Below are 15255 nucleotides of genomic sequence, written 5' to 3' on the forward strand. Positions count from 1 at the left end.
GTTACACAAGCCGATGTAGACAACTTCTTAAAAAAGCAAACAATATATTCGGATCATAACAAAGCTACAAAACTGTTTGACTCTCAAGTGGAGGAAGACACGGACTCAGATCTCGAAAGTGACTCTGATAGAGGTAGCACTATAAAAGAGAAACTGGTGACCCGTTCCTTCATTAAAAGGATCCTAGCACAGGCTATGGAGCCCGTAAGCAGAGTTGGCGGAGATAAAGCAAGACCTAACACAATAGGGCCACATAATCGAATCAGTTGAAACCTCTCAAACAACCCTATAACAACAGACCAACAATTTGCTCAGCTGCCTTAATGAACATGAAAACCAAATCCACTCCATTCATTCCACTCTAGAAGACCACGAAAATCGGGAGAGGCGGAACAATATTCGTGTCAAGGGTCTGCCGGAGTCTGTGGCATTTGAAGCGCTAACTAAAGCTTCGACTGAGATCTTTAACAAATTATTGCTAGAAGATGACCCACATGACATAGAGATCATCAGAGTACATAGATCTCTTTGCCCCAAACCCAAACAAGGGAATTCCCCACGGGATGTAATTTGTCGTTTCCTAGACTACAGAACAAAGGACCTAATCCTCCGCAGAGCGCGGGAAACGCAGGAAGATAAATATGAAGAATCCCAAATAAGACTTTTCCAAGATTTATCTGCCACCACCCTTAAAAAACGCAGACTCTTAAAACCATTCACAGAAGCTCTTTTCAAAAAGGGGCATCGCTTCCGTTGGCTATTCCCGTTTGGGATTTTTATTACAGTGGGCGACAGAAAATTCCAAGCTAGGACATCTCCGGAGATCAAAGAGGTGTGCAAGGCCCTGGACATTTCCATGGAGACCTACCCAGACCTGGAACTTTTTCACGTGGCCTCCCAACAACTTCCCCTGACAAACCCAGCTCCGTGGCAACTAGCTGGAACCCCAAAATCCCAAAGGCAAATAAAGAAATCTACTAAATCCCCATCATCAAAAGGTGCTGAAGAAGAAGTGGGATGAGGGGACGCCCTCCACTGGCCCCACCACATTACGATGATCCTTTAGAAAGACTCAACTCCTCTCGTCTTGCACCAACCCGGAAGACATTAAAGAAGTGTTAATTAGTTTATGTTAGAGTTATATCCCCAGATGTGACTCTTTTGTTGTAGTTTCTTTTTGGGTTGGTTTGAGGTGATAATAACCTCATTATATTCTCACTCTGGATGGCATAGCTACTGTGCTAAACCATGACCTCTACTGTTAGTTTGGTAATAGATTTGTTTTTCAAAAAACTTAATCTAATTTTCTTTTTCTATTCCTTCCTGACTCATATCCTTTCTTCCCCTACCCATCTCTCTCCCCATTGTATCTCCCCTTGCATCGTGAGCCTTCTAGAATTCCTGCAGGCTTCCAGGCGACGACTCCAATCGCGACATCAAACTATCTCCAATGGCTACCCGTGATAAGGTAATTACATTCGCCTCTCTCAATGTAAATGGGTTTAACTCGCCAATACCTAGGCGACACACACTAGACTATCTTAAAAAGCAGAAAGCTGACATCTTATTGATACAAGAAACTCACTTTAAGCCCGAAAAGTTACCCAACTTTGAAAAAAATTACTATGATACATGGTTTCACGCCACTACAGCACAAGTGGGCTCAAGAGGAGTATCGATTGCAATAGCTAGAGGAATACCCTTCCAAGCTCATATAATTCTGAAAGACCCTTGTGGTCGTTATATGTTAGTTAAAGGTCTCCTCGCCGGGAATCTAACAACTATTTGTAGCCTATACGCTCCCAACAAAAAACATTTGAAATGGATACTGAGAACACTTAGGGCAATAGAAAACTACAGAGAAGGAAATCTTATCATAGGGGGCGACTTAAATATCGCGCTGGAGCCCTTGTTAGACACCACGGCGAGAAAAAGTGCAATATCCCTTAAGGATCTCACTAGAATTAAAATCCAACTCAGTTCTATGCAGATGCTAGACATTTGGAGATACTTACACCCGACAGACCGTGACTACTCCTACTATTCCCATCCTCATGGAACATATCACCGATTGGACTATATATTTATCCCCAGACAACTTTTTTCCAATGCACGCATTTCTAATATTCTTCCTAACATACATTCGGAGCACTCGGTGGTTACATTACAAATAACATTAGCGAAACCCTTCAAAATAAACAGAACATGGCAACTAAACGAATCAATACTAACTTGCCCAAAAATACGCGCGCGCATCGCCAAAACTATCACACAATATTTTGACCACAATGATACAGGGGAACTACCGACTCCGGTGGTTTGGGAAGCACATAAATCAGTCATTAGAGGGGAGCTTATTTCAGTTTCCTCATACCTAAACAAAAAGAGGCAACAGGAAATAACAGAGCTTTACAATGAAATATATTCCCTGGAAAAACAACATAAGAAACAAACAAATGCACAGGTGATGTCTAAACTGACGATAAAACGACAGGAATTGAAAGATATGCTAAACAAAAAATCAGCAAAATGGTATGCTTCATGGCGTAATAGGATGTTTGTGCACGGAGATAAGGCCTCTAAACTCATGCTATCTAGGATAAGACACCGACAGGCCCGCACTTACTCGTATATACATGCCATTAAAAAACCCAACGGACAAAGCACGCACAACTACTCACAAATAAAAGCAGAGTTCTTAAACTATTATAAACAACTATACAATTTACGCCCAACTGAGTCAGATTCAGAAAACCTAAATAGGAGACATGATATAAGAGCCTTCTTGGCGCACCTGAACCTACCCCAATTGACAGAATCACAGCGGTACCAATTGACCAGACCTTTTAGCATGAGGGAACTCCAGTCCACCCTGTTGGGGTGCCGGCCTGGTAAGGCTCCTGGTCCGGATGGTCTCCCAATAACTTATTATAAATACTTTTCACCCACTCTCCTCCCACACCTGCTGAAAACGTACAATGATATACAAGGGGGCGATTGTTTCCCCACACAGACACTGGAAGCACGAATCTCATTAATTTACAAAGATGGTAAGGATCAGGAGCTCTGTAGTAGCTACAGACCAATCTCACTATTGAACGTAGATCTGAAGATATTTGCCAGTCTTTTGGCTCACATGATAGCTGAATTCTTGCCGACGATAATTTCTCTGAATCAGACGGGTTTTGTGGGAGGAAGAGAGGGGAAGGATAACACGCACAAAATACTGCATCTTATGCACTATGCGAAAATAAACAAACTCCCTCTGGTCCTTCTGGGAACGGACGCGAAGAAGGCCTTTGATAGGGTGGACTGGACCTACCTTGAAGAGACAATGAGGAGCTTTGGCTTCCCGAGCCAACTGATCTACACTATAATGAAGATGTATAGGGATCCATCAGCTCGCATAAAAATCAATTGCTCAGTGACTGACAGATTTTTCATCAAAAATGGAACACGACAGGGGTGCCCACTGTCCCCTTTGTTATTCGTGCTAACAATGGAACCGCTGTTGACTACTATACAACAGTGCCAAGAAATAGAAGGCATCAGAATTGGGGAAACACATCATAAAACTGCGGCTTTTGCTGACGACCTCTTGGTCTTGATGACCAAGCCCCTTAGGGGCTTAGCCGCCCTCCTGGGGATTTTGAATAGATTTGGAGATATGTCAAATTTTAAGGTTAACATGTCCAAATCCGAGGCACTAGACCTTAATATTCCACAAAACATCCTTAACCCCTTTACCCCCAAGGGTGGTTTGCACGTTAATGACCGGGCCAATTTTTACAATTCTGACCACTGTCCCTTTATGAGGTTATAACTCTGGAACGCTTCAATGGATCCTGGTGATTCTGACATTGTTTTCTTGTGACATATTGTACTTCATGACAATGGTAAAAATTCTTTGATAGTACCTGCGTTTATTTGTGAAAAAAATGGAAATTTGGCGAAAATTATGAAAATTTCGCAATTTTCCAACTTTGATTTTTTATGCAATTAAATCACAGAGATATGTCACACAAAATACTTAATAAGTAACATTTCCCACATGTCTACTTTACATCAGCACAATTTTGGAACCAAAATTTTTTTTTGTTAGGGAGTTATAAGGGTTAAAAGTTGACCAGCAATTTCTCATTTCTACAACACCATATTATTTTAGGGACCACATCTCATTTGAAGTCATTTTGAGGGGTCTATATGATAGAAAATACCCAAGTGTGACAACATTCTAAAAACTACACCCCTCAAGGTGCTCAAAACCATATTCAAGAAGTTTATTAACCCTTCTGGTGCTTCACAGGAATTTTTTGAATGTTTACATAAAAATGAACATTTAACTTTTTTTCACAAAAAATTTAATTCAGCTCCAATTTGTTTTATTTTTCCAAGGGTAACAGGAGAAAATGGACCCCAAACATTGTTGTACAATTTGTCCTGAGTATGCCAATACCCCATATGTGGGGGTAAACCACTGTTTGGGCGCATGGGAGAGCTCGGAAGGGAAGGAGCGCCATTTGACTTTTCAATGCAAAATTGACTGGAATTGAGATGGGACGCCATGTTTCGTTTGGAGAGCCCCTGATGTGGCTAAACATTGAAACCCCCCACAAGTGACACCATTTTGGAAAGTAGACCCCCTAAGGAACTTATCTAGAGGTGTGGTGAGCACTTTGACCCACCAAGTGCTTCACAGAAGTTTATAATGTAGAACCGTAAAAATAAAAAATCATATTTTTTCACAAACATTATCTTTTCGCCCCCAATTTTTTATTTTCCCAAGGGTAAGAGAAGAAATTGGACCCCAAAAGTTGTTGTACAATTTGTCCTGAGTACGCTGATAGCCCATATGTGGGGGTAAACCACTGTTTGGGCGGATGGGAGAGCTCGGAAGGGAAGGAGCGCCGTTTGACTTTTCAATGCAAAATTGACAGGAATTGAGATGGGACGCCATGTTGCGTTTGAAGAGCCACTGATGTGCCTAAACATTGAAACCCCCCACAAGTGACACCATTTTGGAAAGTAGACCCCCTAAGGAACTTATCTAGAGGTGTGGTGAGCACTTTGACCCACCAAGTGCTTCACAGAAATTTATAATGTAGAACCGTAAAAATAAAAAATCATATTTTTTCACAAAAATTATCTTTTCGCCCCCAATTTTTTATTTTCCCAAGGGTAAGAGAAGAAATTGGACCCCAAAAGTTGTTGTATAATTTGTCCTGAGTACGCTGATACCCCATATGTGGGGGTAAACCACTGTTTGGGCGGATGGGAGAGCTCGGAAGGGAAGGAGTGCCGTTTGACGTTTCAAAGCAAAATTGACAGGAATTGAGATAGAACGCCATGTTGCGTTTGAAGAGCCACTGATGTGCCTAAACATTGAAACCCCCCATAAATGACACCATTTTGGAAAGTAGACCCCCTAAGGAACTTATCTAGAGGTGTGGTGAGCACTTTGACCCACCAAGTGCTTCACAGAAGTTTATAATGCAGAGCCGTAAAAATAAAACAAAATTTTTTTCCCACAAAAATTATTTTTTTAGCCCCCAGTTTTGTATTTTCCTGAGGGTAACAGGAGAAATTGGACCCCAAAATTTGTTGCCCAATTTGTCCTGAGTGCGATGATACACCATATGTGGGGGGAACCACTGTTTGGGCACATGGGAGGGCTCAGAAGGGAAGGAGTGCCATTTGAATGCAGACTTAGATGGAATGGTCTGCAGGTGTCACATTGCGTTTGCAGAGCCCCTAATGTACCTAAACAGTAGAAACCCCCCACAAGTGACACCATTTTGGAAAGTAGACCCCCTTAGGAACTTATCTAGATGTGTGCTGAGTGCTTTGACCCACCAAGGGCTTCACAGAAGTTTATAATGGAGAGCCGTAAAAATAAAACAAAAATTTTTTCCCACAAAAATTATTTTTTAGCCCCCAGTTTTGTATTTTCCCGAGGGTAACAGGAGAAATTCGACCCCACAATTTGTTGTCCAATTTGTCCTGAGTGCGCTGATACCCTATATGTGGGGGGGAACCACTGTTTGGGCGCATGGGAGGGCTCGGAAGGGAAGGAGCTCCATTTGGAATGAGGACTTAGATGGAATGGTCTGCAGGTGTCACATTGCATTTGCAGAGCCCCTAATGTACCTAAACAGTAGAAACCTCCCACAAGTGACACCATTTTGGAAACTAGACCCCCTAAGGAACTCATCTAGATGTGTTGTGATAGCTTTGAACCCCCAAGTGTTTCACTACAGTTTGTAACGCAGAGCTGTGAAAATTAAAAAAAAAAATCTTTCCCCCCAAAATTATTTTTTAGCCCCCAGTTTTGTATTTTCCCGAGGGTAAGAGGAGAAATTCGACCCCAAAAGTTGTTGTCCAATTTGTCCTGAGTACGCTGATACCCCGTATGTTGGGGGAAACCACCGTTTGAGCGCATGGCAGAGCTCGGAAGGGAAGGAGCGCCATTTGGAATGCAGACTTAGATGGAATGGTCTGCAGACGTCACATTGCGTTTGCAGAACCCCTAATGTACCTAAACAGTAGAAACCCCCCACAAGTGACCCCATATTGGAAACTAGACCCCCCAGGGAACTAATCTAGATGTGTTGTGAGAACTTTGAACTACAGTTTATAACGCAGAGCCGTGAAAATAAAAAATCCTTTTTTTTCCCACAAAAAATATGTTTTAGCCCCGAGTTTTGTATTTTCCCAAGGGTAACAGGAGAAATTGGACCCCAAAAGTTGTTGTCCTATTTGTCCTGAGTACGCTGATACCCCATATGTTGGGGTAAACCCCTGTTTGGGCACACGGGAGAGCTCGGAAGGGAAGAAGCACTGTTTTACTTTTTCAACGCAGAATTGGCTGGAATTGAGATCGGACGCCATGTCGCGTTTGGAGAGCCCCTGATGTGCCTAAACAGTGGAAACCCCACAATTATAACTGAAACCCTAATCCAAACACATCCCTAACCCTAATCCCAACAGTAACCCTAACCACACCTCTAACCCAGACACACCCCTAACCCTAATCCCAACCCTATTCCCAACCGTAAATGTAATCTAAACCCTAACTGTAACTTTAGCCCCAACCCAAACTGTAGCCCTAGCCCTAACCCTAGCCCTAACCCTAGCCCTAGCCCTAACCCTAGCCCTAACCCTAACCCTAGCCCTAACCCTAGCCCTAGCCCTAACCCTAGCCCTAACCCTAGCCCTAACCCTAACCCTAACCCTAGCCCTAACCCTAGCCCTAACCCTAGCCCTAACCCTAGCCCTAACCTTAACCCTAGCCCTAGCCCTAACCCTAGCCCTAACCCTAGCCCTAACCCTAGCCCTAACTCTAACCCTAGCCCTAATGGGAAAATGGAAATAAATACATTTTTTTAATTTTTCCCTAACTAAGGGGGTGATGAAGGGGGGTTTGATTTACTTTTATAGCGGGATTTTTAGCGGATTTTTATGATTGGCAGCCGTCACACACTGAAAGACGCTTTTTATTGCAAAAAATATTTTTTGCGTTACCACATTTTGAGAGCTATAATTTTTCTATATTTTGGTCCACAGAGTCATGTGAGGTCTTGTTTTTTGTGGGACGAGTTGAAGTTTTTATTGGTAACATTTTCGGGCACGTGACATTTTTTGATCGCTTTTTATTCCGATTTTTGTGAGGCAGAATGACCAAAAACCAGCTATTCATGAATTTCTTTTGGGGGAGGCGTTTATACCGTTCCGCGTTTGGTAAAATTGATAAAGCAGTTTTATTCTTCGGGTCAGTACGATTACAGCGACACCTCATTTATATCATTTTTTTATGTTTTGGCGCTTTTATACGATAAAAACTATTTTATAGAAAAAATAATTATTTTGGCATCGCTTTATTCTCAGGACTATAACTTTTTTATTTGTTTGCTGATGATGCTATATGGCAGCTCGTTTTTTGCGGGACAAGATGACGTTTTCAGCGGTACCATGGTTATTTATATCTGTCTTTTTGATCTTTTTGATGTTTTTGATGTTATTCCACTTTTTGTTCGGCGGTATGATAATAAAGCGTTGTTTTTTGCCTCGTTTTTTTTTTTTTTTTCTTACGGTGTTTACTGAAGGGGTTAACTAGTGGGCCAGTTTTATAGGTCGGGCCGTTACGGACGCGGCGATACTAAATATGTGTACTTTTCTTGTGTTTTTTTTTTTATTTAGATAAAGAAATGTATTTATGGGAATAATATTTTTTTTTTTTTTCATTATTTTGGAATATTTTTTTTTATTTTTTTTTACACATTTGAAAATTTTTTTTTTTACTTTTTTACTTTGTCCCGGGGGGGACATCACAGATCAGTGATCTGACAGTGTGCACAGCACTCTGTCAGATCACTGATCTGACATGCAGCGCTGCAGCCTTCACAGTGCCTGCTCTGAGCAGGCTCTGTGAAGCCACCTCCCTCCCTGCAGGACCCGGATCCGCGGCCATCTTGGATCCGGGGCTCGAGCAGGGAGGGAGGGAGGTAAGACCCTCGCAGCAACGCGATCACATAGCGTTGCTGCGGGGGGCTCAGGGAAGCCCGCAGGGAGCCCCCTCCCTGCGCGGTGCTTCCCTGCACCGCCGGCACATCGCGATCATCTTTGATCGCGGTGTGCCAGGGGTTAATGTGCCGGGGGCGGTCCGTGACCGCTCCTGGCACATAGTGCCGGATGTCAGCTGCGATAGGCAGCTGACACCCGGCCGCGATCGGCGGCGCTCCCCCCGTGAGCGCCGCCGATCGCGCTGGACGTACTATCCCATCCATGGTCATAGGGGCCCACCCCACATGGACGGGATAGTACGTCCGATGTCAGAAAGGGGTTAAAAGAGCGAAAAACACATTCCCATTTGCATGGCCCAAAAGATACATTAACTACCTAGGAATTAAAATAGGAAGAACAGATAAAGAGCTGTTGTAAATCAACTATTACCCGCTGCTTAAACAAGCAGCTGCAAATATCCAATCCTGGAGGGACCCATATCTCTCTTGGACGGGTAGGAAGAACTTAATAAAAAGCTTGATATTGCCCAAATTTACATGTATGTTCCAGGCACTGCCCATACATATACCGTCCACTTTCTTAACTAAAGTAAACTCCCTGTTTCCTAATTATATCTGGAAAAATACGAAACCCCGCATAGCCTTCCTCACATTGACTTTACCTAGGAATAGGGGGGGGGGGGGATGGGAGCCCCGGACATAAGGAAATATTACTATGCCGCGGTACTATCTAGGTCAGTTGGTCTAATCAGACAATCCCAAGGAAGCATAGCAATAGACATAGAAAGAGGAATTTCACCCTTCCCTCTCAGACCATTTTTATTAACCTTTGTGGGGGGGCGACCACTTCCTACACACCCTAATCCGTTTACCCGTACACTCATAAAAATATGGTCGAAAACATACAGCATCCTATCACCCCCCTCTTCGCCATTGTTAACCCTCTCTGATATCGTAACTCATACAATTGGAAACCGAGCTAAATGCTACCAAATAGATCAAATGATAAGTGAGGGAACGCTTCTTACACTAACAGAATTACGTGAAAGACCTGATCTGACAAACTTTAACTTCCTTCAGTACTCAACGCTTAAAGAAACGCTGAAAAAAATGCAATATTTCTCGGATACTACACGCAAACCTACCTCGTTTGAAACACTGTGTGCTAAGTCATCCAGACCCACTAAAATACTCTCCATAATCTATCAAACACTTATACTAGACGAGCTAAATCTCAAGAGAGCATATATCTTAGGATGGGAAAAAAGATTTAGGATGCACCTTCACGCAGGCGCAAGTAATGCACATTTATAAATATTCACATGGCTGTTGTGAATTCTGTGGCAGAGCTCCCTCCTGTGGTCACAAGTGGTACTTCGGCTGGTTCTCTCTGTGAGCTTCCGTTGGTGGAGGAAAGTGGTACTGCGGCTTCTGAGTTTCCTTCCTCAGGTGATGTGGTGAAGTCGTTAGGTGCTGCTCTATTTAACTCCACCTAGTGCTTTGATCCTGGCTTCCAGTCAATGTTCTAGTATTGGACTTGTTTCCTCCTGGATCGTTCCTGTGGCCTGCTGCTCTGCATAGCTAAGTTCCGCTTTTGTTATTTTTGTTTGCTGTTTTTCTGTCCAGCTTGCTTATTTGGTTTTTTCTTGCTTGCTGGAAGCTCTGGGACGGAGAGGGTGTACCTCCGTACCGTTAGTCGGTACGGAGGGTCTTTTTGCCCCCTTTGCGTGGTTGTTTGTAGGGTTTTGTGTTGACCGCAAAGTTACCTTTCCTAACCTCGCTCTGTTCAGAAAGTCGGGCCTCACTTTGCTAAATCTATTTCATCTCTGCGTTTGTCTTTTCATCTTACTCACAGTCATTATATGTGGGGGGCTGCCTTTTCCTTTGGGGTATTTCTCTGAGGCAAGGTAGGCTTATTTTCTATCTTCAGGCTAGCTAGTTTCTCAGGCTGTGCCGAGTTGCATAGGGAGCGTTAGGCGCAATCCACGGCTGCCTTTAGTGTGGTTGGAGAGGATTAGGGATTGCGGTCAGCAGAGTTCCCACGTCTCAGAGCTCGTTCTATGTTTTTGGGTTATTGTCAGGTCACTGTATGTGCTCTGACTTCTACGTCCATTGTGGTACTGAATTACCTAATCATAACACATGGCCCTACAAGTTGCGTTAAAACCCAGGAAAATTCTTATAAGATAGTTTCCAGATGGTATATCTCACAAACGCAACTTCGGGCCTGGAGATTAAGTTCACACGACAACTGCTGGAGATGTGAATCAGGAGAGGGCGGATTGTTATGGCTGGCAATCAGGCAACACAGCGTGCAGTAATCAGCGCACATACAGAGATCTGGCAATAACCAAAAACAATAGGACGAGCTCTGAGACGTGGAATCTCTGTAGACTGCAGTACCTGATCTATCCTCACACAACTATAAGCAGCAGTGGATTGCGCCTAACAACTACCTATGCAACTCGGCACTGCCTGAGGAGCTGACTAGCCTGAAGATAGAAATACAAGCCTGACTTACCTCAGAGAAATACCCCAAAGGAATAGGCAGCCCCCCACATATAATGACTGTTAGCAAGATGAAAAGACAAACGTAGGAATGAAATAGATTCAGCAAAGTGAGGCCCGATATTCTAGACAGAGCGAGGATAGCAAAGAGAACTATGCAGTCTACAAAAAACCCTAAAACGAAAACCACGCAAAGGGGCAAAAAGACCCACCGTGCCGAACTAACAGCACGGCGGTGCACCCCTCTGCTTCTCAGAGCTTCCAGCAAAAGACAATAGCAAGCTGGACAGAAAAAAAACAGAAAACAAACTAGAAGCACTTATCTAGCAGAGCAGCAGGCCCAAGGAAAGATGCAGTAGCTCAGATCCAACACTGGAACATTGACAAGGAGCAAGGAAGACAGACTCAGGTGGAGCTAAATAGCAAGGCAGCCAACGAGCTCACCAAAACACCTGAGGGAGGAAGCCCAGAGACTGCAATACCACTTGTGACCACAGAAGTGAACTCAGCCACAGAATTCACAACAGTACCCCCCCCTTGAGGAGGGGTCACCGAACCCTCACCAGAACCCCCAGGCCGACCAGGATGAGCCACATGAAAGGCACGAACAAGATCTGGGGCATGGACATCAGAGGCAAAAACCCAGGAATTATCTTCCTGAGCATAACCCTTCCATTTGACCAGATACTGGAGTTTCCGTCTAGAGACACGAGAATCCAAAATCTTCTCCACAATATACTCCAATTCCCCCTCCACCAAAACAGGGGCAGGAGGCTCCACAGATGGAACCATAGGTGCCACGTATCTCCTCAACAACGACCTATGGAATACATTATGTATGGAAAAGGAGTCTGGGAGGGTCAGACGAAAAGACACCGGATTGAGAATCTCAGAAATCCTATACGGACCAATAAAACGAGGTTTAAATTTAGGAGAGGAAACCTTCATAGGAATATGACGAGAAGATAACCAAACCAAATCCCCAACACGAAGTCGGGGTCCCACACGGCGTCTGCGATTAGCGAAAAGCTGAGCCTTCTCCTGGGACAAGGTCAAATTGTCCACTACCTGAGTCCAGATCTGCTGCAACCTGTCCACCACAGAATCCACACCAGGACAGTCCGAAGACTCAACCTGTCCTGAAGAGAAACGAGGATGGAACCCAGAATTGCAGAAAAATGGAGAGACCAAGGTAGCCGAGCTGGCCCGATTATTAAGGGCGAACTCAGCCAACGGCAAAAATGACACCCAATCATCCTGGTCAGCGGAAACAAAACATCTCAGATATGTTTCCAAGGTCTGATTGGTTCGTTCGGTCTGGCCATTAGTCTGAGGATGGAAGGCCGAGGAGAAAGATAGGTCAATGCCCATCCTACCACAAAAGGCTCGCCAGAACCTCGAGACAAACTGGGAACCTCTGTCAGAAACAATATTCTCAGGAATGCCATGTAAACGAACCACATGCTGGAAGAACAAAGGCACCAAATCAGAGGAGGAAGGCAATTTAACCAAGGGCACCAGATGGACCATTTTAGAAAAGCGATCACAGACCACCCAAATGACCGACATTTTTTGAGAAACGGGAAGGTCAGAAATGAAATCCATCGAAATATGTGTCCAAGGCCTCTTCGGGACCGGCAAGGGCAAAAGCAACCCACTGGCACGTGAACAGCAGGGCTTAGCCCTAGCACAAATTCCACAGGACTGCACAAAAGCACGCACATCCCGTGACAGAGATGGCCACCAGAAGGATCTAGCAACCAACTCCCTGGTACCAAAGATTCCTGGATGACCGGCCAGCACCGAACAATGAAGTTCAGAGATAACTTTACTAGTCCACCTATCAGGGACGAACAGTTTCTCGGCCGGACAACGATCAGGTTTATTAGCCTGAAATTTCTGCAACACTCTCCGCAAATCAGGGGAGATGGCAGACTCAATGACTCCTTCCTTGAGGATACTCGCCGGCTCAGATAACCCCGGAGAGTCGGGCACAAAACTCCTAGACAGAGCATCCGCCTTCACATTTTTAGAGCCCGGAAGGTATGAAATCACAAAATCAAAACGAGCAAAAAATAACGACCAACGGGCCTGTCTAGGATTCAAGCGCTTGGCAGACTCGAGATAAGTCAAGTTCTTATGATCAGTCAATACCACCACGCGATGCTTAGCACCCTCAAGCCAATGACGCCACTCCTCGAATGCCCACTTCATGGCCAGCAACTCTCGGTTGCCCACATCATAATTACGCTCAGCAGCAGAAAATTTCCTGGAAAAGAAAGCACATGGTTTGAACACTGAGCAACCAGAACCTCTCTGTGACAAAACCGCCCCTGCACCAATCTCAGAAGCATCAACCTCGACCTGGAACGGAAGAGAAACATCAGGTTGACACAACACAGGGGCACAGCAAAAACGACGCTTCAACTCCTGAAAAGCTTCCACGGCAGCAGAAGACCAATTAACCAAATCAGCACCCTTCTTGGTCAAATCGGTCAATGGTCTGGCAATGCTAGAAAAATTACAGATGAAGCGACGATAAAAATTAGCAAAGCCCAGGAATTTCTGCAGACTTTTTAGAGATGTCGGCTGAGTCCAATCCTGGATGGCCTGAACCTTAACCGGATCCATCTCGATAGTAGAAGGGGAAAAGATGAACCCCAAAAATGAAACTTTCTGCACACCGAAGAGACACTTTGATCCCTTCACGAACAAGGAATTAGCACGCAGTACCTGGAAAACCATTCTGACTTGCTTCACATGAGACTCCCAATCATCTGAGAAGATCAAAATGTCATCCAAGTAAACAATCAAGAATTTATCCAGATACTCACGGAAAATGTCATGCATAAAAGACTGAAAAACAGATGGAGCATTGGCAAGTCCGAACGGCATCACCAGATACTCAAAATGACCCTCGGGCGTATTAAATGCCGTTTTCCATTCATCTCCCTGCCTGATTCTCACCAGATTATACGCACCACGAAGATCAATCTTAGTAAACCAACTAGCCCCCTTAATCCGAGCAAACAAGTCAGAAATCAATGGCAAGGGATACTGAAACTTAACAGTGATCTTATTAAGAAGGCGGTAATCAATACACGGTCTTAGCGAACCATCCTTCTTGGCTACAAAAAAGAACCCTGCTCCCAATGGTGACGACGATGGGCGAATATGTCCCTTCTCCAGGGACTCCTTCACATAACTGCGCATAGCGGTGTGTTCAGGTACGGACAAATTAAATAAACGACCCTTAGGGAATTTACTACCAGGAATCAAATCGATAGCACAATCACAATTCCTATGCGGAGGTAGGGCATCAGACTTGGACTCTTCAAATACATCCTGAAAGTCCGACAAGAACTCTGGGATGTCAGAAGGAATGGATGACGAAATAGACAAAAATGGAACATCACCATGTACTCCCTGACAACCCCAGCTGGTTACCGACATAGAGTTCCAATCCAATACTGGATTATGGGTTTGTAGCCATGGCAACCCCAACACGACCACATCATGCAAATTATGCAGTACCAGAAAGCGAATAACTTCCTGATGTGCAGGAGCCATGCACATGGTCAGCTGGGCCCAGTACTGAGGCTTATTCTTGGCCAAAGGTGTAGCATCAATTCCTCTCAACGGAATAGGACACCGCAAAGGCTACAAGAAAAATCCACAACGTTTAGCATAATCCAAATCCATCAGATTCAGGGCAGCGCCTGAATCCACAAACGCCATGACAGAATACGATGACAAAGAGCACATTAAGGTAATGGACAAAAGGAATTTGGACTGTACAGTACCAATAACGGCAGAGCTATCGAACCGCCTAGTGCGTTTAGGACAATTAGAAATAGCATGAGTAGAATCACCACAATAGAAACACAGTCTGTTCAGACGTCTGTGTTCTTGCCGTTCTACTTTAGTCATAGTCCTGTCGCACTGCATAGGCTCAGGTTTACTCTCAGGCAGTACCGCCAGATGGTGCACAGATTTACGCTCGCGCAAGCGACGACCGATCTGAATGGCCAAGGACAAAGACTCATTCAAACCAGCAGGCATAGGAAATCCCACCATTACATCCTTAAGAGCTTCAGAGAGACCCTTTCTGAACAAAGCCGCTAGTGCAGATTCATTCCACAGAGTGAGTACTGACCATTTTCTAAATTTCTGACAATATACTTCTACATCATCCTGACCCTGGCATAAAGCCAGCAGATTTTTCTCA

The 15255-nt window shown here is 44.3% G+C and overlaps 1 protein-coding gene across 2 annotated transcripts in view; it reads left to right on the plus strand.

Moving 5' to 3' along the window:
* Positions 1-15255, plus strand: part of LOC138672883 (3 beta-hydroxysteroid dehydrogenase type 7-like) — a 146863-nt gene that overhangs the window by 79724 nt on the left and 51884 nt on the right. The window contains exon 5 of one of the 2 annotated variants that reach the window (XM_069761308.1): positions 1397-1468. The exons of the other annotated variant lie outside the window; for it this stretch is intronic. Within the exon in view, the coding sequence (XP_069617409.1) occupies positions 1397-1468 (72 nt within the window). The remainder of the gene's footprint in view (positions 1-1396; positions 1469-15255) is intronic. 2 annotated transcript variants of the gene reach the window in all.

The sequence above is a fragment of the Ranitomeya imitator genome, chromosome 3 (assembly GCF_032444005.1).
Source record: "Ranitomeya imitator isolate aRanImi1 chromosome 3, aRanImi1.pri, whole genome shotgun sequence".
Classification (NCBI taxonomy): domain Eukaryota; kingdom Metazoa; phylum Chordata; class Amphibia; order Anura; family Dendrobatidae; genus Ranitomeya; species Ranitomeya imitator.